This window comes from Phasianus colchicus, chromosome Z (assembly GCF_987193195.1).
Source record: "Phasianus colchicus chromosome Z, bPhaCol1.hap1.1, whole genome shotgun sequence".
NCBI classification, from domain to species: Eukaryota; Metazoa; Chordata; class Aves; order Galliformes; family Phasianidae; genus Phasianus; species Phasianus colchicus.
This window is the reverse complement of record NC_143476.1, coordinates 70,895,198-70,921,618: the sequence shown is the minus strand read 5'-3', so window position 1 is coordinate 70,921,618 and position 26,421 is coordinate 70,895,198. Positions and strand designations below refer to the sequence as shown.

The following is a 26,421-nucleotide window of genomic DNA, read 5'->3' as shown; positions in this document are numbered from 1 at the left end:
GCTACACAGCATCACAATTATAGATTTAGTAAGCAAAGCAATGTATGACATATGGGGAAAGTGACTATGTAAAATAGAAAAGCTCCAAATTTCATGTTAAAAATAAAACAAACAGCCCCCCACCAATAAAAATGTACATTTCAAAATGTATACAGAATATGAGAAAGAACAATTACTGGTTAGGGAATTTTTTGGTTGGTTGAAGAGCTAGGTTTTTAATGGTTTAACTGTATAATTCCACATACAGTTTGAAAATCAGCTATTTTATCTGATTTTCAGGTAGAAAAAAATTAGATAAGCTGAGCTCCTGGTTCAAAGACATAAAATGAAAATCAGAAAATAATTAAACCAGGCCACGTGAGAATAATCTCAAAGCAGGCTGAAGCTAAGCCAATTGTAACTCAGGCTCAGCTGTGCCTATAGAACAAAGGCAAAATGCAATACAGCTGGGAAAAGCTGTAGGAAGAAATGCATTAGAACATTACCCATTACTGTATGGCAGAGAAAAATGAGACTCATTGCTACTAGGTTTGTCAGAAAAGCTTTTGAGTGAAAAATTAGAAACCAGCAAAAGCAAATGTCTTAATGTCATTATTCTGCAACTGTTTAAAAGTAACTAGAAGATGCCCATGACAAATATGGGATTGAATGCCAGCTATAACTGAGGCTTCATTTGTAACTTAACAGTCTGTGTCAGGAATACAGTTAAAGAAAATAAATGGAAAGGTTATATTGCCAAGCAAGCTGGAGAGAAGATGTTGAATAGCTGGTATTCGTTAAATGTTCAGAGAGTTGTTTTAGAGCACTCATAAAATGCAGGATGGAGATACATGGAGATTAAATGAAATCTGAAAATAAAACATTTTCTGACCTTTTGTGCAAGCAGACAGAAAATTGTTCCAGTTCCAAACAAGAGGGCTAACACAGGGCAAAGCCCATCATTAAAGTGGTAAAAATTAAATTGAGATTTATTTCTGAAAAATAAATATTATGAAAGCTATCAGGGGAAACAGATTAAGAAGTCAAAACAGCTCCTAATAACTGATCAGTTTGTTCTCTCAGAAGATAGAGAACTTTCTGACAGCAAAATAAGCAAGACATTTTGTTACACTACAGGCAGATTTCATCGCCCCAGCTATGGAGCTGGAAGCCAAAATTTGTCTCAAAGAATATTAGTCTACACCAGGTTTAATTTTTCCATTTAACTTGCATGGGAATTAAGTCTAATCCTCTGAAGCATATTCTGTTATAAACATATGGGTTATAACAGCTTGCTAATTATATGACAAGGGTAAGAATTTCCCAACTCCACTTGCCACTGTTAAGGTAATTACATGCATTAAATTTTGCAAAATAAAACTCAAATTAGAAATCAGAGACATTCAGTACAGTTCTCCAGTTTGCTTTTATTCAAGTAAAGTTTTATTCAAGTTTTTTTGCTTTGTTTTTGTTTTTTAATTAAATTTTAAGGAAAACAGACTTGTACAATTACATCTGATCCACATCTGTTATATCTGTCTCTAACACAAATATTTTGTAAGTGGCATTTCCTTCAGCTGTTGGTATTGCTAGTTTTCACCTTTGTGAAATCTCCTTTTTCACTATTGTTAGTGCTAAAATTTTGCCTAGTCCCTTTCTTGTTATTCCAGAATCATAAAATATGCTTGTCACACAATGGATTTTTGACATCAACTGTGAAGTTGAAGAGAAAAAAAAGTTAAGATTTTGAATGAAGAATAAATTATAGGGAAATTAAAACTTGATCCCTAAATAATGCAAGTTAAGAAGAATTAAAAAAAAAAAAAAAAACCACTATTTTTTAAGCTCTGCTATTTGAATTGGTTTCATAAGCCATTTCCATTAAATTAAATGCCATTACTGGTGGCATATTGTTCACACCGTTAATTTGGGGAAAAATATATAGATCAGCAGTGGGGAGAAAATACAAGGAAGATTTTCTATGAAGCTGTTTGCAAGTAAAGGCACAAAATGTGCCTGTGCAGATGAAGAGCTCGTGTTTTATTGTTTGATTCTTGTTAAGCAAATTGTCTGACAGAGTTAATGCTTTTGCTAGAAGACACCCACAGAAATTCAAAAAAGACCTGGCTTCAATACAATGGCATCTAAGAAACTGTAGCAATGCCTGCAAGCAACAAGGTCTGAGATTTTTTGCTTTGAGAGGCATTCCTTTGAGCATGAAATGAAAATGGGTGCCCTTAATTGTGGCATAAGGCAGTCTGCACCTTGACCTTTCTCTAATCTTCTGGATTGCTCTGGGTCACAAAATGCTGTGGATCAGCCACATGTGCCCCAGCAGATCTGACTCCTCCAGGTATGTACATCACAGGATCCTTTCAGGGTTCTAGCCACTCACATGGGAGCCACAAACAACTTTCTCTATTTGAGATTTGACTTAATTTTAATAAGACAACAAAGACTAACAGAGAACCAGCTTGCTGAGTTAATTTAATAATTGTTCATTTATTGTTAGTCAACACTGGTATTTTACTTTCCCTATAAACTGTCTTGCGTTTTATCTCTCCTACTTGTCTGCCCAGTTGACCTTTGACACCATCCATTAATACTGTGCTGAAATATTGCTCTGCTGTGGCTTCTGAGTCTGGGTTAAACCTGCTTGGGTAGCATAAAAGATTCAACATGCATTACACCAAAATCCTGGATGTTTACTGATTATCTGATTCTTCTGCAATTGTTTGGACGTCAGGGGGAAATTCTTTACAGAGAGAGTGGTGAGGTGCTGGAACAGGCTGCCCAGAGAGGCTGTGGATGCCCCATCCCTGGAGGTGTTCAAGGCCAGATTGGATGGGGCCCATGGCAGCCTGGTCTAGCATTAGGTGGGGAGGTTGGTGGCCCTGCATGTGGCAGGGGGTTGGAGATTCATGATCTTTGAGGTCCGTTCCAACCCTGGCAATTCTGTGATTCTGTGTTTCTCCTGTCTTCATTTTCTGTCAAGTCAGCAACTGAAGTAATTCTTAAGCACACAGTAAACAGATTAGTAACAATAAAATGAAATACGTGTTCTATGATCAGACCTCAGACAGTGGTACGTAACCGTCTCCTGTCCTCTTCCCCAAAAACATCGCTAGAGGGTAGTTAACAGGATATTGTGCCGTTGCTTTTCATTGCTTCCTAGAAAACAGCCACCAAAATGTGGAGCCAACTTTAAAAAGCTGCTGCTTTGTTAGTGGGTATCATTGGTTTGTTGTGTGCGTGGAGTGGTGAAGGGGAAGGAGGTAGTAGGACATGTGCATCTGGGAATTCATCTTTCCTCTAATTGCAGCCTGATACTGAAAATGCTGGAAGTTGATCAGTAATAGGCAGTAGAAATTTGCAAGAGGGATTGCCTCTGAATCTGTCAGTCTTTGACCCCCTGACAGATATTTTTATGTGTCTCTTTTTAATGTGTGTCTCTAGCTACCATGGCTTAGTATCCAGTAACTTTCTCAAGGATTTTCTAGAGGTTCCTCTCCTATGTGAAACACTGACTGCAGTTGGTCCAAGCTATCTGAGTTGTAGAGATTATGTTTGTATAGGAAAGATGTGCACAACTGGTGTTTTAGTTGTGGTTATTTATACATATAAAGTCAGTTCACCTTAAACTCGGTTTGACTGTAAATAATTCAATAAATCCTTTTCTGTAGTAGGAGCTTGCTGAAGGGTAGATGATGCTTCCATCCTGAATAAGACAACAAACACATACTTTCTTCCTCCTGGCTACAAACATGGTAACTGCATTCATAATGTTTTTAGGCTTCCCCAGTCCAGAAAGACCTAGTATTCCCGTTTTGCATTCTGCCACCAATTCTTTCCTAGTCCACAGTTATTTAACTGTTATCAGAAAACAACTGATATCAGTTAACAACAATTTGCTGTTATCATACATAAGGTGAGCATGTTCAGAAAAGGATTTATCCCTTTTTTGTTACACGACATACAAACATTGCAATCAACTGCATTTCAAGCCCAAGGCTGAGGCACTATGTAAGGTGAATTTCACTCTGTTTCCAAAGGGTTGTACATGCTATCAAACTGATGTTCACAGAAGGCCATGGAGAAAATGTAGACCCTCTTAAGACAATCTCTTAGCACTCACCAGAGCAGTATTGTACAATGCACTTGTAATTGCATTGGAGATTCCATCTGTCCTTGCACTCCTAAATCGCTGATGGCCTGATTCCAGTGTGCCTCCGTGGTCGATGGATGCTGGTAGCCAAGCCAGAGGCACGCTATGGCAGCAGTGTGTGTATGCATGCGTAAACTTCTATGGAACTGAGCTGTTCCAGTTTCTTGCACTATTGCTCAAGGTCCTGTACAAACACAACCTGATCAGGTGAGCTTTCAGTCTAACAGTTTGATGAGAGACTTCTGGATAGTCACATGGCCACATGATCCTTTATTTAGTTTACTGCAAAACATGACAGAGATGGATTCTGATGACTATGTTAAACAAATGGTGATCTCAGTTTAGTTCCTTATGGCCAAAGCTATCAATCAGAAACAGCACTTTTGCTTGTAATTCCAGAAGTGAAAAGGAGATGTAAAGAGAAATGCCAGTTTAGGGATTCAAGTTAAGCAATGCTGGTTGATTGACTTGTACCTTATGCTGCGTATCCTGTGGATCATGGCTATGTACCTTTTTGGATGGAAGCAATCTAACTCATTTAGAAGACATTAATTCAGTGTTTGAGCAGGGCTGTCAAAAAATAAGGGTCACATATTTATCTTGAGCTAGTGCCAAAGATGTTGAGATTTGAAAGGTAGGTGTCAAATTGTCCTCCCTCTTTGTCTTACTATGCCACTGTAGTTTCAAAGGAAGATGATAGAAAGGTACTGACATGTTTGCTAGTGAAAGAAAAATACACTGAAATATTATGCACTGCTGTGCAATCTGTATTCCACCAGAACATGCATCTATGCTCTTTTGGTTTAGATGTGTTCCTTCCCTATACAATGTTTAGGAAAGTAAAGCACTTCCCATAAACATCTCCTGCATATAAAAGGAATTCAATCAATAAACCAGTAACTAGATGACAACCAGATATATTTTCACTGTTTCTTTTTCAGATTTTGAGGGGGCAAGCAGGAAAATACTCCTTTGAGATCTAACACCTAAAGCCTCCCTCAAGAATACGTCAAATAGGACTGTTTTCTCTTTCTAACTTGTTTTTCTGGAAGCATTTTTTGGAAGTTTTCTGGAAGATCTATTGTTTTTGTTACTTAGGAGAACCCTCTTTTCTTGAAAGTCTGTTGCTACACAATAAAGCTGTCTAGAATACTTGTCATGGAAAGAAGATACTTGTAGACTAATTCTTGATATGTACTTATGTTGCACCAGGGAGATTATGATGTAATGGCCAACAGAGTGGCCAAAGGCTGTGTTGTTCTTGTCATGGTAGGCAGCTTCTTTTTCTACCTCACTCTCCTCATGGTTCTTGAACTCCTCAATGGATAATAGATGGCATGAGCTGTGGTGGTGTGGTATGCCCTGTTGGCAGCAGACAAGAGGAGATGCTCATGGGATAACTACATTTGTCTGCTAGCTGACTGAGGTAGCAATCTTGTTTTCTTGCTATCTGAACAAGTTTCCCAGCTGTTAATCAAAAGACTGGGTAAAAGAAGAGGTTCTGTGTCTGCATTTGGAAAGAAAGCTACAATAACTGCATTTTATGAAAACCCAAGCCACCAATCTTTACATTAAGTAAGGCAGGAAAATTTGTCTCAGACAAATTTGACTCTTTGGGAGATGTAGGCTAGTGTTAAAATTCCAGTCAGGTTCACATGAGAGGTGAAGAAAACAGGACTTGGGGAGAAAGATTACATCCAAAAGTGAGATGCAATGCCTTTTTTAGCTAAGCTCATTACACACTGCCCTGCTCCGCTCAGTGCCAAGCCCCCCTTTTCATGGCACATACTTAATACTTGCTTTGAAAAAGCTGCCTGCCACTTACTCAAGCAGCAAATTCATAAAAAAAAAAAAAACGTATTTTGTTGTCAATAGTTGCTATGTGCTGCTTTGTCTTGTAAAAAACTAAGATTGCTCTTGCACACCATGGGACATGGGTAATTTGTAAGTGTGAACTATAGCTACTACCCACTGCATGTATAATTCAGCCTGCCATATATAAAGCAAGGAAGCAGAATAATTATTGATCACACTTTACTTAAGAATTCAAATAGCTAACACAGGGACTATACATCACAATGTTTTATCTCTACTGAAAACTGAATACTGTACCACCATTTCTGCCACTGCATGATTCAATAGGCAAACATAAATGCACATTTCACAATGCTTCTGGCACAATTTCTGATTGCAAATATATACATGTATTATAAATATGCATCATGTGGCTTGTACTTCATTTTCCACAGTGATGTTACTTCACCTATCTGGGTTTCACTTCAGAAGAAATGAAGCACTGCATGGAGAGGTAATGTACCTGGAAAAGAAGACTTCCATCTGAAGCAGTAAGATTGGACAAGAGTTTATTCACCTCTGCTGTTCTATGTAGTCTCATAGAGTAAAATTAAGCACTTGTTAGTGATGGTGCTGAATCTGCATAGCCCAGGTATGCTTGGTGTTGGCTTCAAATTTTGAGGGAAGCCAAGTCACATTTCATTGTTCTCTGGAGTTAAGGACAACTAGTTATGCCCCACAAGTGAGTAAGCAGTCTAGCAATTGTGATTTCTGAAAAGTTGTTTCTACATATTCTTTACATTCCTTTTCCTGAAAAAAAAAAAAGAATAACTTAGTATTTCAATTGCTTGTTCCACATTTTTGACACTTTAAATGCTCCTTATGGAAAAAGAGGTTACTTCCCTGCAGTAGGTACATCCAACACCATGCTTCTGCTGAGCCTGCCAAACCAAAGTCTGAACCAGTAATCCTCACTGCTTTACCTTGACATGGTCCTTCAATTCTTTTTGTCATTCCAGTTATTAAAGTGCAGAACTACAGGTATTTCATGTGTGTGGACAAGTGCAAACACTAAGTACAGTCTGTGTAGGGAAATAGGTAGATGTTCACTTTGTTTCTAGAAATGTGGGCTTATTGTATTTTGAAATATATTGTGAAATAGAGCCAATCTACCCTCTTCCAGTTACTATGCTTTCTCACTATCCCTGTCAAAACATACAAATTACTTAGCTGAACTAAAATGACTTTGGTAGACAAAAAGGAAAATCATGAGAAAAAATAGCATGAAATTTTTAGTATTTCCCTTGCCACAAATATGTTTCCAGCCTCTGAAGCTTATGCTAGGTACATTAAATTATACAAGATGCCACATCACAGAAAAATAAAAGCACCATTTATTCCCATAAAGCTGATGAAATGAGCAACAATTATAGCAATAACTCAAAAAAGCCATAGAGTTATGGTAAAAAGTATACCTTTTCAGCTTAAAGTAGAAAGGCCACTCCTCTTCCCTTCTACATAGTCTTTTTTATGCACAGCACTTATTTTCACATGTTTTAAAACCGAATAGGAAAAAGCCTTCAGATTCTGCATACACAGATTTCTGCATACGCAGAAATACAAAAATAAAACCTCACTGCAGAAATAAGCTCTGAACTGGCCAGAAGGTCTCTCTGTTATCAAGTCAGTCATGTCCATACATCACAAAATCTGCAAATTCTAAGTGTTTGTCAAAACACTTTTATTAGTTACATCTGCTCATATTGAAGAAAGTAGCGCAAAATTGTATGAACTTCAGTGGAAAAGGGTCTATGTCAAAAATAATGACTTTGAGTAGAGAGTTCCTTTTGTGTTTGGGTGTAAGGAAGTTTGACTCAGAAGCCCTTGCCAGAAAACTGTTATACTGTAAGAGAATAGAAGCTGGCAAGGTTTGGGTGATAATTTCTAGATTTCTGTGGATGCAATTGTGGGGCATATTTGGAAGAAACAGACAATTTAGTGCTGTATGTTTCTCAGAATATGAATGGCAACATGCTGAAAGCAGTCAATTATTATTATTTTTTTTTTTACATTCTGTGCTTGTTACATGCAAATAAGAGAAACTGTACTGCAATTGGTTAGAAATACTGTTTTGCAGAATGTTTTCTGATCTGATTGCCATAGAGATATCTTACTTGTTAAAAAAAGCATTGCCGAAAAATAGGTGAACTATCTCTGGATTCAATACTGTTTGTTTTAGGTAGATTGGATGTGCAATTATCCTTCATTTGAGGAAGGGGTTGCCACAAATGCCAGGTTGCAAGGTTCCTTTGCCAAGATCACCTTTTAGCACTGAGATGTTGCTACGTGGTTTTCAGTAAGAAATAACATGACAACTGTGAGCCTTCATTCTTTGTTTTTTCTTAGTCATTCATAGTGTTACTGATGTTAAAAATACTGCTTTGATACTGCTGCAACTTCCAGCCTTTTTCTGAGGTTGCTTAGAGGATTAGGCTGTGATTTAAAGTGTAAAGCATTGTCTGTTACTACTTGAGTCAGTTTACTCCCACCTGGCACAGATCTGCCCCTAGGGTATCTTGAGGTTGTGAAACGCTAACAGGAATTTTCATATTCTTGCCAAGCAGGCCTGCTGAAATGAGAAGCAGCATGACTTGAGCCTGATTATGTGTTCATCTTTTGTACCTTGGTTTTGGTTCTCAGCCCTTTCATGACACAAGCAGACACAGCTGTAGATACATTCAGTTCCTTTCAGGGACGTATCTAAAGTTAACTCTCTGGTTCAGTATAATTTTACCAAGGTTTGATCATGCACAAAGAATGATAGATCAAAAATAGATATTGCCAAGAAGGAAGGACCTTGACATCTGTTTGAAAATTAAGGAAAAAAAATCTTCATCTTGAGACTCAGGAGTTTGGTCTTCCAATGTGCATGGGTAATCTAGGTGAAGTGGTGACCTAGTACTAAAGAAAAAAGGTAACAACAAGGAATGGTCAATATACGTGGGAGTTTCAGAAGATTTACCTTGTTTTTCTTTTCCGCTTCTTCATCCTCCTTTATTTTCTTGACTTTTGTGCTGTATCTGGATGTTCTTGGTAAAAATGCAAAAGATGATGATTTTTAAGTACACTGTATTGAAATTTCTTATATAAATGTGTATGTGCATATAACATTTAAGACACCCATTTGACTTCCTACTATAGAAACAAAGCCAAAATATATACATTTAAGCATGAGCAAGGCATACATGAGAAACCTGATATGGAATATGACCTGGCTTTATGGTCTCTGTCTGTTCTAGTTTGTACCAAAATGATCTGAAGACATTCAGTGTCTACAGATATAACACTGCAGGACTCTGGGTTTATTTTTCATTTCGGAGAAAATAATCTAATCAAAACAGTAATAATTACACTGTTTTCTAGGATATGAGAAATGACTGATTCTGTCAGCATCTGCTTTGTAACACTGAGACATGTACAGAATCCAGCAAGAGGGCAATGAAGAAAACCTGTAAAACTTAAAAACTTTGTGACAGATGCATATGTGTATATATATATATGTGTAGTTGTGATATTAAGGCTGCTGTGGGAGCTGACAGCAGTTCCTAGTTCCCAGGTCCAGGTATGTACTCTGGCTTTATCCCAGCTGTATATTTGGATGAGATCACTGTGTACACCCTTGTTTATTCACCCCCCAGAAACATGTCATGGTATCTGCTGAAAGGAGACCCAGCTACTTAGTCCAAAAAGGAGCTGGAGTACAGTTATCCAAGTCTACATATTATCCAACTTGAGATGGAGACCATGAGTCTAGCACTCAGCTTAGATGTAGTTATTTGGCAATGGAAAGAGAAAATGTTGTTCTTCTCTGAGGTACTGGAACCCAGCAGCTTCTTGGAAGGCCATGCTTGCTTCCAGATGGCCTTCCAACCCTATCCTGGACATATGAACTTTAACTTTTGTTTATTTGATTTTGATTCTTTAAAAAAAAAATCCTAATGCATCAAGGTTCTGTGACAGAGTGAGTCATAATTTGTTTGAGATTTGTGTTTTTAAAGTTGTGTAATTCATTTATGTGATATAACATTGCTTATTTAAAAAACAAATGGTCTAATGAATACATTTTACAGTATTCAGAACAGAATTTTGTCTGAAAATACAATACTGCAAAATCTATTTCAACAGGCATACTTGTGTATTTATCTCATTTCCTTTTGCTGAGATTTGTCAGAGGTGACAGATTTGCAGTGTCACAGCTGGCCAGCCAGGACTCCTGCTGAATCCTTCCCAAGGTGCCAGCCTCCCTGCCACCACTGAAAGGCAGACACCACCCTCTGGTTCCCAGTGAACTTTCTGACCTCAGTTTTCTACTTCAGAAAAGTTAAAGAATTACTTTACATCTCTTATCTTACTTAAGCTTTCTATTCATTTAAAGAATTATGCTTTAGCTATACAACACTATAGGGTGTTTGCATTAACTACATGAAGTACAATAGTGGATAAATAGTGGAATAACTTCCCTATGGAAAATGATTATAGGTTTTACCCTTCCAGACTTGGAGTAAAATGCTGCAGGGATAGGAGAACTTATTATTGTTAACTCTTTAAATCCTAAAGTATCAGCTGAACTGAAAAGTTGGGTCATTTTTTCATTCAGTAAATTATCATGACATAGAGTTGAGAGATTTGTATCCCTTCCAATGATTCTTGAGCTTCTATGTCATTGACAGTAATTTTAGTTTTTTTTAACAGATCAAGCATTAAATCATTTGATTTGTCTAGAATCTCATTTTAGAACTCATTATTAAATCCATCAAGACCTAGAGCTGTGTTGGAATGATTTAATATCCTTAAAGTTCCACTGTATTTGCTAGCAGTCCTAATTATAACATTAAATGTACCACAGTGACAGAAAAAATGTAACACATCAAAATGATTACAAATGGTTTTGAAAACTTGAAAATATTCATTTTAAAAGGAGAAAATGTGGCTGCTGAAACAGTCTTTTAAACTACTATTCAAGATGTCACAGAACCTCTTTTCATTTAGCTGTTGATTGCACTTTTGGAAATAATTACTTATTTTAAAGGGATGGCTAAGAGTTTACTTGCCACTTTGTAAGCATACTTTAGAGTGTATTGTGTTGTATATATACAGTGATAAAAGAACTTCAAAATCTCTAGATAAGCTAATGATTTTTGTGCACAAAGTGAACAAAGTTAACAATGATATACATTATGACTATTAAAAAACAGATTCACATGATAGGTTTTATATCACATATTAATTGTGTGGCCTTTTTTTTTAATATTCCTTTATATGTGCTTGCCTTGTGGATAATCTCAGATTTGACATATCTCATTAAAGCCCAATCTTTACAATGAGCATAGCATTATTAAGTTTTGCCTGGCATTTTCTGTGACGTTTACAGCTTTAAGGTGGGCATCTCATAAATAATTTAATTTATTGTTGCAACAGTTCTGTGAGTGAAGTAGATTTTGTCTTTATTGAAGAGGAACAGAAGTTTCAACTGCTAAAGACACACTGATGGGGTGAGCTTTGATGAAGAATCAATGGGACAGCTTTTTCAAAGTGCCTCTAAGGCTTACTTCTTACTTCCAGTGGATCTTTCCTATATGGCTTTTCATGAATATTATTAAGCTTTGTTCTGGGAGAAGGAAAAAAGAAAAAAGTGATTGCATTTTTCCAGGAATTCCTGTTGGTTTTTTTTTTTTTTAATTTTGTTGCTAAGTATTTTTCAAAATTTGCTTTCCATATCTTCCTCATAGTAAAACAAAGGATAGTAGAACAAAGTTTAGGTTTTTACAGTTTAAGTAGTGCAAGGTAGTTAAGTAACACAAAGTAGTTAATTCACATCAAGCAAAGAGTGTTGCAGTTGTTACATGTGCATTTCTATTCTTCTGTACAATTTCTCTTCTTGCACAGCTCTCTGGGTTTTCATTATACAGCTTCATTAGACACCTACCTGACTGTCTCATTCCCCACCTAAATCGAATTAATACCTGGATTACTGCCTCTCTGTACATTGGATGGGCCAGTCTTTTTGAAAAGACTGGGTGCTGAACACATCATTAAAGATCACCATACATACACACTGACAGAGGCAAGCGAAGGTTTTGAAGGAAACCTCTGTTCTGACATTTCGTAAATTTGGAGTGCTTAACAATGCAGCCATACTGGGTGGCTGGGGCAGGTCGACACAGAGGGCAACCAGCCACAAGAAGAGCCTGAAACCTCACACAAAGGGTTCACTGTGGCTCTTTGGTCTCAACCTGGCTGCTTGATAGAAGTACTAACAAGGACTTTGGGATTTGGGGATGCAGATTATAGCAAGGTCTGCATGCCCTTTGCTACACGGATCTGGTAGTAACAACCATGAAGGCACAGGAAAGATGCTCCACGACAACATTTAGCAGTCTGAAATGCAACGTCAGGAAAGGCTTCTCTCAGCCTTCATGACTAACTTATGCTTGGGTGGAAAGCACACTCATTTCAGACAACCTTTGGGTGGTTTATAGCATACAGAAAGATGTTTTTATACTGGCCCTGAGTGAGCTAAAGTATGTCTATTGCCAAATTTGGCTAGATTCTCAATGTGATGCTAAAATCACACCCCTGTCAGCAAGGTGATCCTCCCACCAAGTTTTGTTTCTCATTCTAGAGCATAAAAGCACAGGAGCATTATATTGAACAGCTGTGAGAATTTTTGTGATGGTTCAAAAATGGATTAACCAGCATGCTATCCTTAGAAAATGGCTGAATTGTTCTGGTTGACAATTCAACAATTAAAATAATGCTAATAAAAAAATTCCATAGGTACACCAACAAAACATATTGATTACAACCCCAGCTAAGCTGTCATCACAGAAAACTTTTTTCTTGAATGGGTTGCATAATTATAAGCAATTCAAGACAGATAGTTACGATATTGAAAGTGTTGGGCAATCCCATGACCACATTTCAATCTGGTATAAAGAGTGAATCAGTCTTTCAGTATACACCCTTAGTTTGACATACTTCTTAAATTGCTTGTGTTGGAAAAGCTTAAGCTGTGACAATGATTCATACAGGCAGCTTTTTTATTAATGTGTAAAATTATATTTTTCAGTCTGAATGGTTTTACCATAAATCTGAGGTCTGGGAATCAGTGCATCCCCTACCAGAATCATTAATTACCACAAAGAAAAACTATCACTGGGGAAGCACAAACTCTCACCACTTAATAAATGAAGACAAGTTTGTTTAAGTGCTTCAAATTTATTACGTTGTTGCTGAAAACGGGCAAGAAAGATGAAATACTACATACGCAAAGATAATTCGGAGTATGAAAATCAATACTCAGAGAAGAAGAGAAAGGGGAAAGGAAGGAAAGATAATACAAATTACTTGCCATCAAATTTGTTGATACCGAAACTGATGAATTATGAAATTAACTACACAAATTGTATTTATACATATGAGTCTTGCATTACTTCAAAATACTGTTGTTATTGTTGTTGTTATTTATTTATTTTTGAAGCTCCTACTAATTTTTGCCTTGGGAAAAAAATTGAGAGTTTGGTTGGGTTTCCAGAATGTAGAATTATCTCCTTGGCTACGAAGCCATCTGGCACTAGCCATTAATTTTTTCCACAACTCATATTAGCCAAATGTGCAATAATGTCTAATACTTTCACAGCTAGCTGCCTCAGATTAGCTTCCTACATAAAACCAACCTGTTTTCAGAAGATCTGTAAGCCTCTAAGGATTTTATGTATTTTTTTTATCAGTCTGATAAAAAATTCACTTTCACTTTCACTTATTATTCTTTAAAAAAATTTTTTTTAAAGTATTTACTATTACTTACAATCCGGAACACAAAAATAGAATTGAATTTTTAACACACAATTTTTGTGCAAGCTGAAAGTTTCCTACATCCCTATTAATTAGTGTTTTTCTTTTAAACTGTCAGGTACTGCTATAAAATATTGAGTATTGAGATTTCAGTAGTAAGTGAATCTAAAAATACGGATTTGTCAACTTTAGCTACCAAAACACTACTTTCAAACACCTTTTTTCAGACCTAACTATTATAGTATTAAACTACTAATTAGGCAGATACAACATAGAAAAATAGTTGAAAAACTGATAATATATTTGTCAAAGTACCAATGGTTATAGAACAGTACTAAAGACATAATTAATCCATCAACAGATCAAATGAAGACCAAATTTTTGTTTAGAATCCACTGAATAAATACTTTCGTTTATTTCATACCTTTCATAAAACCTGGTCAAAGATCTAGAGATCAAGCATCCCTTTTGATGGCAACAAGCTGACAGTATAGATAAGGTAAGCAGAGAATCCGGCAGCTTTAGAAAACTTTTGTCTCATGAACATGCTTATATAATAGAGGGAACGATGGATACAGTGAGTTTCTTCTTTATTCAGTTTTCCCTAGAAATGTAATTGAAAACTCAGTTTTGATACATGGTAGGACAGAAATATAGTCAACCAAAATAAGAATGATAGGAAAAAGAAAACCAAACCCCTCTGAAACATGATTTTACTTCAAAAATTTAAGTATTGAAGGATGTTGTTTTTTGTTATTAACATTTATGTCAAAGCAATACATGGAAAAAAACAAACCAACAAACTCCCTGTCTTCCCCTCCAAAACAACAACAACAACAACAAAACACCAAACCAAACCAAAACCCACCCGGAACTGTTTTTTAATTCTGGTCGACTGAGAAAGTAAAAATTAGCTTTCAAATATTTTACAGTATACATCAGGTACATGCACTAAAAATCAAATGCAACTTCCCAGATTTTGTGTCATGACATTATGAGTTTGGGAGAAGATGGTCGTAGTTATTAATGGGAGAGAGAACAAAACACATGGCAACTCAGAATATTCATCCCATGCGTGTGTTCAACAGAGACTTAGCTTTTATTCTTTCTGTGAGCAAGGCTGTCTGAATAAACAAAACTACAGCACAAATTTACTGTGGCTCCATTTTTTGGGCTCCCACACAATAGTTGATTTCTCTGAGAAAATCACAGCTTTTCCCCAAGCACAGTGCCTGTGCCTGTGAGGCCCGGGATGAGGGCAGGGAGAGCTCAGAAAAACTTTGTGGGCTGCCTCAGACCCGTTTCTGCCTCAGTTGTTGCTATGGAGCTTTGGAGAGCCTGACAATTCAGGGCAGTCTCTGGATCTCATATTCATTCCCCATTTCCATGTTGATTTTTAAAGAGACTCTGGCTACTATCTGACACGGAGGATTTCTGTCCACAAACTCAGTGACCTATATCAACACTGTAAACTAGGGCCTTAGCATTTAAGGAAAGGATGTCGAATAGACAGCTGAGGACTTCTGCACCCTCCCAGGAAAGTCCACCAGCCCCGTGAGCCTGAAAAATCAAAGCATTTCTCAAGGGAGGGGTATAAGTTAGGTTTACTTTATTTCTATTGAGCTAGAAGTTAAAGCATGGTTTTGCAACACTAAAGAGAGTGGTCAGAATACAGCACAGAATGCAGCTATGCTGCTCTGGTTTATATTTAGTGTTCCATAGCTGCCTCTCAGCTAGACCGTGAGCTGGCTGTGTAGCCATAGCACAGCAAGGGTCTCAAAAACTTCTCAATTCTCCCTATTCTATCTGCACCTGGACTTTTGGTTAGCTCTAATTTCCATCCTGTGCCTGAACCATATGTTCCTGTCTCTCTGTTGTCATTGATGGACACTAGGATACTGTGTGGTAAAACGAGAAATGTTCATTTCCTTCCTCCTTCTCTGGTTGCAGCACTGTGAAGGGGCAATGGTAGCTTTTGTTAAAATGTGTTGTGTGAAGCAATAGCTTTTCAATGATTTCACAGGCATCTTAATATTGAATTCTGTATTAAAAACAGACTTCATAAAGTGGAGGGTGAATGTGAAAACAGGGCTCTTCAATGAGTAACGTTCCCGTTGTATGCCAGTTGGTAACAAGCATGTGCCAAACTCACGCTGCTCTTCCCTGCTGCTGGGGCACTGCTATATGCCTCTGCCACACATATGTTGTGGAGGGGAGGGAGAATTTGTGAAAGGCTCCTTGCTAAAGGGTTATCTATCAACAGACCTAGTGCTTCTGTCAGCAGGACTTTATATCCCTTCCAGTTCAGGATATGCCATGATTCTATGCTATGAAAAGGTCTGCAGAATCTGCTGCTGGTACATCTCTGTGTCTGAAGTCAAATTAAGACAGTATCACTTCTGCTGGTCCCTGACAGCACACCACCTGACAGCCTCAGTGAACCTGCCTGAAGCTGAGAGCACGGGCTTCTGATGATTAGTCACAGTGGTATGACCCCACAGCAATGCCTTGAGGGGGACCTGATCAGTAGGGTTTGCTTCCCCTTTTTCTCACACAACTTTGACTCCCTGTGATACATAATGGCCCAAAGAGTGTTGGGCATAATTCTTGGTTTTTACCCTGAAGTATGAGAACAGTAAATGTCAAAGTGTAAACATTTGCCAGAGTTTTTCACTAAGCGTGATATCCTGCAGGTCTCCTGACAGTGATTCATGCACTGCTCATGCAGCTCCTCAAGTGCCAATTATCAGGGAAGGTGTCTTTAGCAATTATTCTGTTCAGCCCTGATCACATTATCTCTAGCTGACAAGTTGGTAGCACTCCTTGGACTTGATGAAAGCACCTGCAGCAGGTGGAGGCCTATGGCAGCTATTTTTTCTCCCTTGGCAGGGATACCTTACATCTGGTAACGCAGTTAATATACAATATGTTATGTTTTTCTTGGGTTTATTACATGTTCCACTGGCTATTTCTGTTCAGGCAAGTACCTACTGTTGCAAGGATTTACAGAGTGGCATGACCAGTCTGTTAAGGCCTCTTGAGATGAGGATATGACATAAGGATGTTCAAATGCCCTTGCTTCATGCTCTGCAGGTGCCACAGGAAGTAAACTGTGCTTCGCCTTTGTTGTCATAAAAAGCTCTTGAAAGGAGAGAGGGAGACTGAATTGATTCTCTTGGGAAGGCATGAAGTGGCTTCTGCTTCCTCTAAAGTAGGAAATTCCCTCTATCCTATGGCCTAAGGGGACCCTCAAATACAAGAAAGGACTCCAAGCCGTGCTGCGTGCTTGGTGGTGCCTGCTCTAACCCACGGTCAGTTGTGGTTGTTTTATCTGCTTCTGACCCATTGCTGTGGTCACTATCCATGCCAATAAGTTGTATCTCACCAAATAAAACTTTTTGAATTAATCATATTGGATATTGCTTGAGAGAAGTACTATAGAAATAGAACACATCAAGTAAAAAGTTAAAATGGTCTTCAAGGCACCATTGTATGGGTTTTCAGTAAATCTGAATTCCAAAGAAAAGCACTCTGATTTTCGGGAGGGACACACAGAAGTGAACACTTCCATTGGCCTACTTTCTGCTAGTACTTCAGGCACACAGCTTTTTTTTTCCAAAGGTAAGGCAGGAACAGAAGTGAACGAACCATCTCTTACAGTAAGAATGCGCTAATGAAACATTTATACATCACCAGAGCAGAAGTCTGGAATTAAAAATTGAAAAGCCTATTCACATTACAATTTGCTTTCAGGATTGGCACTAATTGGCAATAGTGCTGGCAGCCTCCACAGGGAGGGCAAGAACTGAATGAGCATGGAGACCTACTCATCCGAAGAAGGGGTGCTTCCAGGTCAGCTCGATGCACAGGTACTATGCAGAGGGAAAGCAGTGCGCTGCTACTGCCGCAGTGCAGCTCCTTTATTCGGAGTGGCCTGCACTTGCCAGAGCTGTTGGTCATCTCTGGGGAATTTCTCGGGTGCTAACCCCACTCTCAAAATGTGTAGTTGAAAAATGCTTTTTCTTTTGTAGATGTCAACTTTGGTGTAAATATGCACAATCAGATTGAGAGTGTTCTTAGCAGTCTGATGGAACCCTGACTAGTTAAACCTAAAATGCAATGATTTGAAGAGGAGTAATGCTGTTGAACTATGACATAGTTATTTCTATTTTTTTGCATTTGACCCATTTGAGCTATACCATGGCACTACTGTTTGCCCTGCTACTTGTTCCAATGGTTTTAATTTCCTCCAGTGATGCACTTTTCTGTTTTATTCAATACACTGCTACTACATTCACTTTCTATGCCTGTCATTTTTACTGTATATTTGATTCTCTGAGTTTCTGCTATTACTTGTTAAGGGATCAATCCAGTAACAAAACTGATGCATATCTCCCTATGTCTCTCATGCTGTCTCTTGTATAGATATGACATACTGACCACGTTTCAACACCTCTGCTTCTTTTTCCTACACTTCCTTTACACCTGGTATTCATGTGCCAAACTTATTAGCCTATCATTCTTCAGTTAAGCTCGTGGGTAGGTGTGATGCTCTGGAAGGGAGTGGGAGCAGGAGGAAGAGAGCCCTTCCTTGCCTGGAGCATGGAGCAGGAGGGACAAGGAGCAGCTGTGGGGCAGGCAGCAGCTGCTGCAGCTGTGAGCGGGAGGCTGCTGCCTGTACTGGGAGTCAGAAAGGGAAAATTGAGCAGGATGTCTCCATCAGATGAACTCAGTGCCTAGCGAGAGGTGCTCAGATCTTACAGAAACTTGGCCATCTTCTTAAAAACATTTTTGAAATTATCTTCTCAAGTCGTGCCTCATAGTCAGAGTTTTGCCATTGTAGTACATCACTTATCAATGGCAGTGAAGTATAAGCAATGCTTTCACCAGGATAGAAAATGCTGTAAAATTATGTATTTGCAGCTTTTAGCTTTAGCTCATGATAGCAACTCAAGGCAGCTCAGCAGCACTCCCATGTTTAAGGTAATGCCAGCAAAGCATGTGATCTGGCACAGCCTGTAGCCAGGGCAGAACAGTACTCTCTTGTCTTAGTAACTCTGGGGATGATATTACAAATCTTGAGTGCTTTCTTGGATTTCAATTTATGGCATATATTGGAGCAGTGACCACTCTGATATATCCCTTGCTGCCTCCAATTACAGGGGCTCTTCTGGCAGCTGGTAATGGCTACACAGAAGCACTTTGGTTGGGCACTGTTCTCTCCAGTCTTGTCTCATGCAGGAAGAGAAAATGACAAAGATCTGCAGTGTTGCTTTTTGCCACCTGGCAATTTTCTTACACATTTCACATTCACAGGTAGGAAATTAAGCCCATTATTTCTGCTATAAGAATGACAATGAACTGGAGGCTGGAGGACAGGTGGCTTGGCAGTGGAGGACCCAGGCATTACAGGAAAGTCCAGCTTTTGTAGGTGTGTGACTAATGTACAGAGTACTGGATTAGAACTTCTGCATGTTGACATATGTGATACAGTTAGGATCAAAGTAGAATTTGTCTGCAATTAATTCAGCCATTATTGTTATATTTTCTGTGTGTTTTCTGTGTATATATAGCTCACGTTCTCCTTCCACTACATAAAAGTATTGACAAATTTCTGGGTCAGATTCTGTCCCAAGTGACTGTTCTAATCTTCTTACCTAACAAATTAGCCTTTAGGAATTTTAAGGACCTGATCTGAACAATGACAAGAAACCACAGAGAATTATCAGCATGGTTAAAGCCTGCTATCCCAGTTAAATCTCATTCTGAGCAGAGGACTAAGATCTGGAGAATTTTATAGTCATTTTTCTGCCCTGTATCCATATAGCCATAATCCATAGAGCCATTATAACATTATTTTTTTTTCCATTTACCATCTGGGAATTCCGGATAAAGGTCAAATAACAAATCTGAAAAAGGGGACAGTAGTTGTCTTCTGTTTCCTACTCTCATTATCTACAAATTGTGTTAATTAGAACACTTCAATAACTACTCTGAGCATTTCTGTAAAATGGAGATGATATCTGCTCCACAGCAACGCTCTGGGACTTCATTCATCACCAAAGCGCTTAATCTGTTTTTATTCCACAGCTGGATTAGCCCAGGGGACCCTGGGCTGCACAGGCATCAGCAAGCAAGGGGCTGGTGTGTGTGCACATATATATGCTATATATGTATATACAATTCTAGTACAGCAGAAGAACCTGTGTTATCATTATAGTCAACTCAGGTGTCTATGAAAAAGAATATTTTAAAGGAATATTTAAAAACACTAATTGAAAAAATGCCAGGGCAACCGTTGAGGCCCTTAAAGATGAAGGCGTTCTCTAGGGAGGATTTGCAAAAGCTTCCAGGTGCCCACCTCCTATGATCTACTTTGGTGTCACCGCCTTTGAAAGCCGTCCACAAATCCCAATGCCGACGTCTGTTTCAAAGTCAAACCCCCAAATCGACCTCGTTCGCTTCAAGACGCCAACGAGGTATCTCGCAAGCGGCACCAAGCTGGCGTGAGCTGCAGGCAGCTTCTTTTCCATAGGCGCACGGGGAGGAGAAAGCCCTACCGCCGTGCGAGCACCTGCCTCTGTCGAAAGCCGCAGAGCCCGGCCAGCGATCCTCCCCCTCAGCTGCGCACCGCCCGCCCGGCCCAACGCCGCCGCCCTCGCCCCGCTACCTGCCGGCCGCGCCGCGCCGCGCCGCCCGCACCGCGCCACCCCGCCAGCTGGCTCCTCCCGGCCGGCCCCGCCCCCCGCCGCCTCCCGCCGCCCGGGGAAAGCGGCGCGTCTCGGTCTGGCTCGGAGCAGTGCGGCGGGAGCAGCGGGCGCGCTGGGAGTCCGCGGCCATGGCGGAGAAAGTTTCGCCGGCTGCCGAGCGGCCGCGCGCCGCCGGATCCTCTTGCTCCGGCTCCTCCTCCGGCTCCGAAACTCTGTCCGAGGAGGGAGAGCCCGGCGGCGGGGTGGCGGCGGCGGCTCCCGGAGCGGAACGGGCGAGCCGTGGCGGGCGGGCGGACGAGGACGATGCTTCGCTGGAGGAGCGCGATGAGGAGGTGCGGGGGTGAGCGGGTCGGCTCGGCTCGGCACGGCGTGAAACGGGACGGGGCGGCTGCGAGCCCGGTGCCACACTCCGCAGCTTCGGCTGCTGCCCCGGCCTCTTCTGGCTGCGGTGCTGCAGCGAGTGGGCTTGCGGCTCTCTGCATATTTTTATTTTTCATTGCATATATGTGTATATATATATATATACACTTGGCGGGGGTGTGTGTTGTTTAAGGCGATCCTGCTGATGCAAGTGTATCACCTTTGGGTAGCGTTGCTCTAGAGCAAACTCCTCAATGTCAGACGGAAGTGATGGGCAAGGCTCCTGAACTACGGTAATCCTCTTAGGAGAGCTAATGACAGCCCGTGGATTATGGCAGAGCTCTGTGGGTGATAGATCCGTACGTGATAGCGGCCCGGCGTGCTGTGCCTCTGCTCCTCTCCTGGTTCTGCTGCGACGTCGTGTAACACACATATGGAAAAAAATTCCCAAACCCAAAAGCCTGTAGTACAGCAAAATCACCCTTTTGTGTCTGAGACAGCATTTTTATTGTATTTGTGCCGTGTGCACTCCTTAAAGGTATTTCTTTCCACGTCCTCAGACCACACATGTTGTTCTGCTTGGCTGCTGCTTCCCATTGCCCTTTCTGACCACCCCGTGCCCACCTCAGTGCAGGGCAGAGTTCCCTCTCACTGTGGACAACTTCTAAGTTTCCTTTTTGGTGAGACTTCTTTATTCAGTGCCTTCAAAAGGTTGTGCAAAAGCTTTTTCAGAGACCCTGGCATCTTTAGAGGGGTGCCTGCAAGCCACAGGCTGAAGTTATTTGTAGCTTGTTTGGCTGTGGTTGCTGGGAATTCTCTCTCCACAGTAACGAGTTGTTGATGGAGCTCCTGTTTCTTACTGCACCCACTGGTGCCACCTCTGTTCAGTTAATACAGCTGTACAACAGTGTGGTGGTGTGGATCTGAATAAAACTGTCTTTATTCCCTCCTTTTCCTTCAGATATACAAACTTCAATCAGCTTCCAGCCATAAAGGGTAGAGTGGATTTACGGCATGGAGTAATATTCACAGTAGTAGTGGTAGAAGAAGATGTGAGGGTATATAAACTTTGTTATTACCATTTTTTTTTTCCATAGAGCTGTGAACTTGCTTTATTCCTCAGACAGTGGAAGCTCTGTGGCCGATGTCGGGATGCTGCTCACTGTTAGGTAACTAATACGACCATCTTCTCAGCAGGTCTTGCACACACACAGGTTGTGCTCACTGCAGTGTGGTGTTGGGCGTTTGGCTGGTGGGTGTGCACAACGCTGTGTGGAACACACAAAGGATGCCTGTTTGGTTAGCAGCTGCTGGCAGGCTGGTTAACTTCTGGGCAGGACTGGTTATTTCTCTGTGTGCTTTGGAGATGAGTTAAAAGTACAAGGATGATAAGAAAGAAGTCAACACTGAATTCATTGGAATTAGCAAATTCTGTATGGTCAATCAGATACTTCATCTGCAGTTCATGATACTAGAAGAGACCAACATAAACTCATTTTAATGTAGTGGGGAAAGGTTGCTTGGAATATACAACCTTACTTCTCTTTTTCTATTCCCCCCTTATGGTTTGCTTCATTATCTGATAAACTTGTTTTTGTTTCCTTTTTTGTGCTGTGGTTTTGCCAGTCCTTCCATTTTGGGGTAATAAGTGCTTGCAGCTGAATGTCCGCCTGCCTGCAGAGCCAGCTGACAGATCAGCCTGTGTAATCATAATTTTTTTGTGTGTGCAAGGACACCAAAATGCGTTAGAGTGCAGAAATGAACCAATGTGTGCTGATTCAAAGCTGAGATATCATCAGTGTTAAACTTGTGAGGGTAGTAGTGAAAGACAGGAGTAAGGTCTGAGATGAGCAGTGCAGGTGGTTTCAGCCTTTGTGTGCTGCTTGTCAAAAGCTGAGTGTTGAGAGTTCTTGTAGATCCTATTTTCACATAGACATCTCACTAATTACCACCAGAGAATGAAAATGTGAATATCCTATCCAGTGCTCTGTCTTCTGAGTACTTTTGGTATCATGGAGCTTCAACACTTGGTTCTGCTATCCCAGGCTTCATTTTTCCTCTTGCCTTGTCCTTGCTGCTGCTGACAGCTTAGTAGAAGTCTCTTGTTGCTGCTGCGTGGTGTCCTTTGGACAGCAGTAAAACCAAGTGTCCCCGTACTTCTTTTGCTGCTACTTCAGTCGTCAGTATCACGGAATCAGAATCACAGAATCACTAAGGTTGGAAAAGACCTATAAGATCATCCAGTCCAACCATCCACCTATCACCAATGGTTCTCGCTAAACCATATCCCTCAACACAATATCCAAACGTTCCTTGAACACCTCCAGGGTTGGTGACTCCACCACCTCCCTGGGCAGCCCATTCCAGTGCCTGACCACCCTTTCAGAGAAGTAGTATTTCCTAATATCCAGCCTGAATCTTCCTTGGCGCAGCTTGAAGCCATTCCCTCTAGTCCTATCACCAGTTACACGAGAGAAGAGGCCGACCCCCCACTCGCTACAACCTCCCTTCAGGTAGTTACAGAGAGCAATAAGGTCTCCCCTGAGCCTCCTCTTCTCCAGACTGAACAATCCCAGCTCCCTCAGCCGCTCCTCATAAGGCCTGTGCTCCAGACCCCTCACCATCTTTGTTGCCCTTCTTTGCACCCGCTCCAGGGCCTCAGTGTCTTTCTTGCAGTGAGGGGCCCAGAACTGGACACAGTACTCAAGGTGCGGCCTCACCAGAGCTGAGTACAGGGGGACAATTACTTCCCTGCTCCTGCTGGTTACACTACTTCTGATACAAGCCAGGATGCCATTGGCCTTCTTGGCCACCCAGGCACACTGCTGGCTCATGTTTAGCTCAGCACTGACCAACACCCCCAGGTCCGTTTCCTCTACACAGTCTTCTAGAAACTCCGCCCCAAGCCTGTAGCGTCGCCTGGGGTTGTTGTAGCCGAAGTGCAGGACCCGGCATTTGATCTTGTTGAACCTCATCCCATTGGCTTCAGCCCAGCTCTCCAGCCTGTCCAGATCCCTCTGTGGCCTCGCTACCCCCAGGCAGATCCACTCTTCTAGCCAATTTGGTATCATCTGCAAACTTACTGAGGGTGCACTCAATGCCCTCATCCAGGTCATCAGTAAAGATATTGAAAAGGACAGGCCCCAGCACCGACCCCTGGGGAACACCACTCGTGACCGGTCGCCAGCTGGATTTAGCTCCATTGACCAGCACTCTCTGGGTCCGGTGCTCCAGCCAGTTCCTTACCCAGCTAAGAGTGTACCTGTCCAAGCCACGGACTGCCAGCTTCTGCAGGAGAATACTGTGGGAAACAGTGTCAAAGGCTTTGCTGAAGTCTAGGTAGACTGCATCAACAGCTTTTCCCTCATCCACCAGGCGGGTCACTAGATCATAGAAGGAGATCAGGTTGGTCAAGCAGTATATTCTTTAGAACCACAATGTATAGATTTACTTTGAAAATAATATTAAAGTGAGTAATCAGAAAATGTGTACATTTCCCCGTACGCTTCATATGCTGTTCCAGTAGAACTATTTATTCCCTGTGACACTGTATAATGATACACTTGACAACTCTGACCTTGCCTCCTCCTAGACCTTTTCTTTAGACTAAACAACTCCAGTGCTACTGCATGTGTTTTCAGATATCTGATCATTCTCACTTCTGTCTTCTGGACTTCTTCCAGCTGGTCACATCCGTCTAGGAGCGTAACATCAAAAAACAGGATATCAGTGCTCTTATGTTAGGTCTTGCCAGGGCTGATTAGAACAGGGGATTACTTCAGATTTCTCTCCAGAGGTGTTACTGTTTATATAGCCCAGGCTGCTCTTGCAGTTTGTGATGTTGTATGATTTTTATATTCTTACCTGAGGAATGATGTGAACATTTGGTTTTAGCTCAGTGAAGGAAACTCACTGCTCTCATTTAAAGAGACTGTTTCTATGTCCTGAAATTCACATTAACTCTGAGGGGGAAATGGGGCAGGGAGTGGTAGGGTTGGCAGAGAAGGTACATCACTTTTTTTTCCTATACTTACTTCATCCATAAACTTCGCTTTAAGAGGAGAAGAGGAGGAAAAAAAAAAAAAAAAACAACCACAGAAAAGCAGTCTTTCCTCTCACTTCATGTATGCAGCAGCAAATAGTAGGTTACAGGATTATGACCACTAGTTTGGAACGTGTTTTTGGTATCTTACTGTGAGATTTTGGAGACATGAAAAGGAAACCCAGCTTTAATCTTGTGGGAAGATGTTGTTTCTGGAGTCTCAATGCATTGCAATGCTGTGGATAGCAAATGCATGAAATTCACATAAATTTGAGCAAATTATTTGCCTGTGCTCTTGGAATTTGACTAACTGTGCTGATGGAAGTTGGCAAGATTGGAACTGCATGGTGAAGAATTCATATGACATCTCTATGTAGTATCTGTCTGCTTTACCAGACCACACCAGACTGAATTGTGTGGGAAGGAATAAATGCAAAATGCCCCAGGATTTTTCTATCTTCCTTTCTGCTGCATTGCTATCTGTACACTAGTTTTCCTTCTGGCATACAAAGAGCTTGTGAACAGGAAGCTTATTTTATGAGGCTTATTGAAGTAAATGGTGCCAAATGTCATTTTGACTGCATTAGTTTCTTTCATTCAGAATGTTTTGTAGTCATTCAGTCAAGCATGGGATTTGTTCTTTGTAGATGATAGGTTCCAATCTTGTTTGGTCGGGCAGGTGAGAGCTCACTTGGGTTAATCAGATTAATTAAAAAAAAAAAAAAAAGGTGAAGGCAGGCTTGCCTACTTCAATAATATAAAGAATCTGAAGTTTAAATTGTTTCAGAGTTGTCCCTTCTCCTTTTCTGTCAGTTGATCTACCTAAAGAGTGTGTTTTTCTGCAAATCTTACCGCAGTGGCTAGGAATACACTTTGCTTACCATTGCAAAATAGCAACCTGGGAGGATCAGTGGTTTTTCAGAGAGAATTATATTTTGTCATATTTCAGACTAATATTTCAGACTGTGATGACGATGTGCTGTGGTTCCAAAGCTTCTGAACTGCCCAGCATCTTCTGAATTACCATACTTCTCTTTTTTCATTATTTTAGGTTTTGTAGATACTTCCCCCATAAAAATAGGGGAATTATTTTGTTCTCATTTATTCTTGCTCTGTAAATTAAATCTTTTATAAATTAAAGTCGTTGTCAGAGTTGATGAGAGTCAACACAAAAAGATGTAATTTCTGATGAAAAATGTCCACTGGCTTTTGATGGGGATTATTCTTTGTTTTCCTCCCATTATCTAGTTGTTGCATATCATATATTAAAAAAATCTTTCGCTGTGTAGAAAGCGAAGTGCAAGAGCTGTATCTGTTGCTTGTACTGAAACACCTGCATCTGCCTTCTTGTTGTTCATAGTCCAATCTGTTGGAGTTTCAGAAAGAGTATGGTGGGAATTTGTTACTGGGAAGCTAAGCTTCTGTGCGAAAGTATTTGTAGCAAGGTGGCAGGGGTGGTGAAGAGAGTGTTGCTCTGAAAGCTGCTCTTTCACACATTTGTCCATAAGCATATGTCT

At 40.5% G+C, this 26,421-nt stretch overlaps 1 protein-coding gene and 1 long non-coding RNA gene across 7 annotated transcripts in view; one reads left to right on the top strand and one right to left on the bottom strand.

The window, feature by feature from the left end:
* Positions 1 to 6,018: 6,018 nt before the first annotated feature.
* Positions 6,019 to 20,530, bottom strand: LOC149913070 (uncharacterized). The gene is made up of 4 exons (XR_016462225.1): positions 20,463 to 20,530; positions 14,217 to 14,396; positions 8,961 to 9,027; positions 6,019 to 6,748 (listed from the first exon to the last, which is right to left on the bottom strand). It is a non-coding gene; the product is annotated as an uncharacterized LOC149913070 (long non-coding RNA).
* A 30-nt stretch (positions 20,531 to 20,560) lies between these two features.
* MAST4 (microtubule associated serine/threonine kinase family member 4) overlaps positions 20,561 to 26,421 on the top strand; it is a 281,493-nt gene continuing 275,632 nt past the window's right edge. For 5 of the 6 annotated variants that reach the window (XM_090131677.1, XM_090131676.1, XM_090131675.1 and 2 more), the window contains exon 1: positions 20,565 to 20,834. In XM_090131677.1, the coding sequence (XP_089987803.1) occupies positions 20,631 to 20,834 (204 nt within the window). In that variant the 5' untranslated portion in view covers positions 20,565 to 20,630. Of the gene's footprint in view, positions 20,835 to 26,421 lie in introns of all 6 variants that reach the window. The other variant, XM_090131679.1, reaches the window with a different exon arrangement.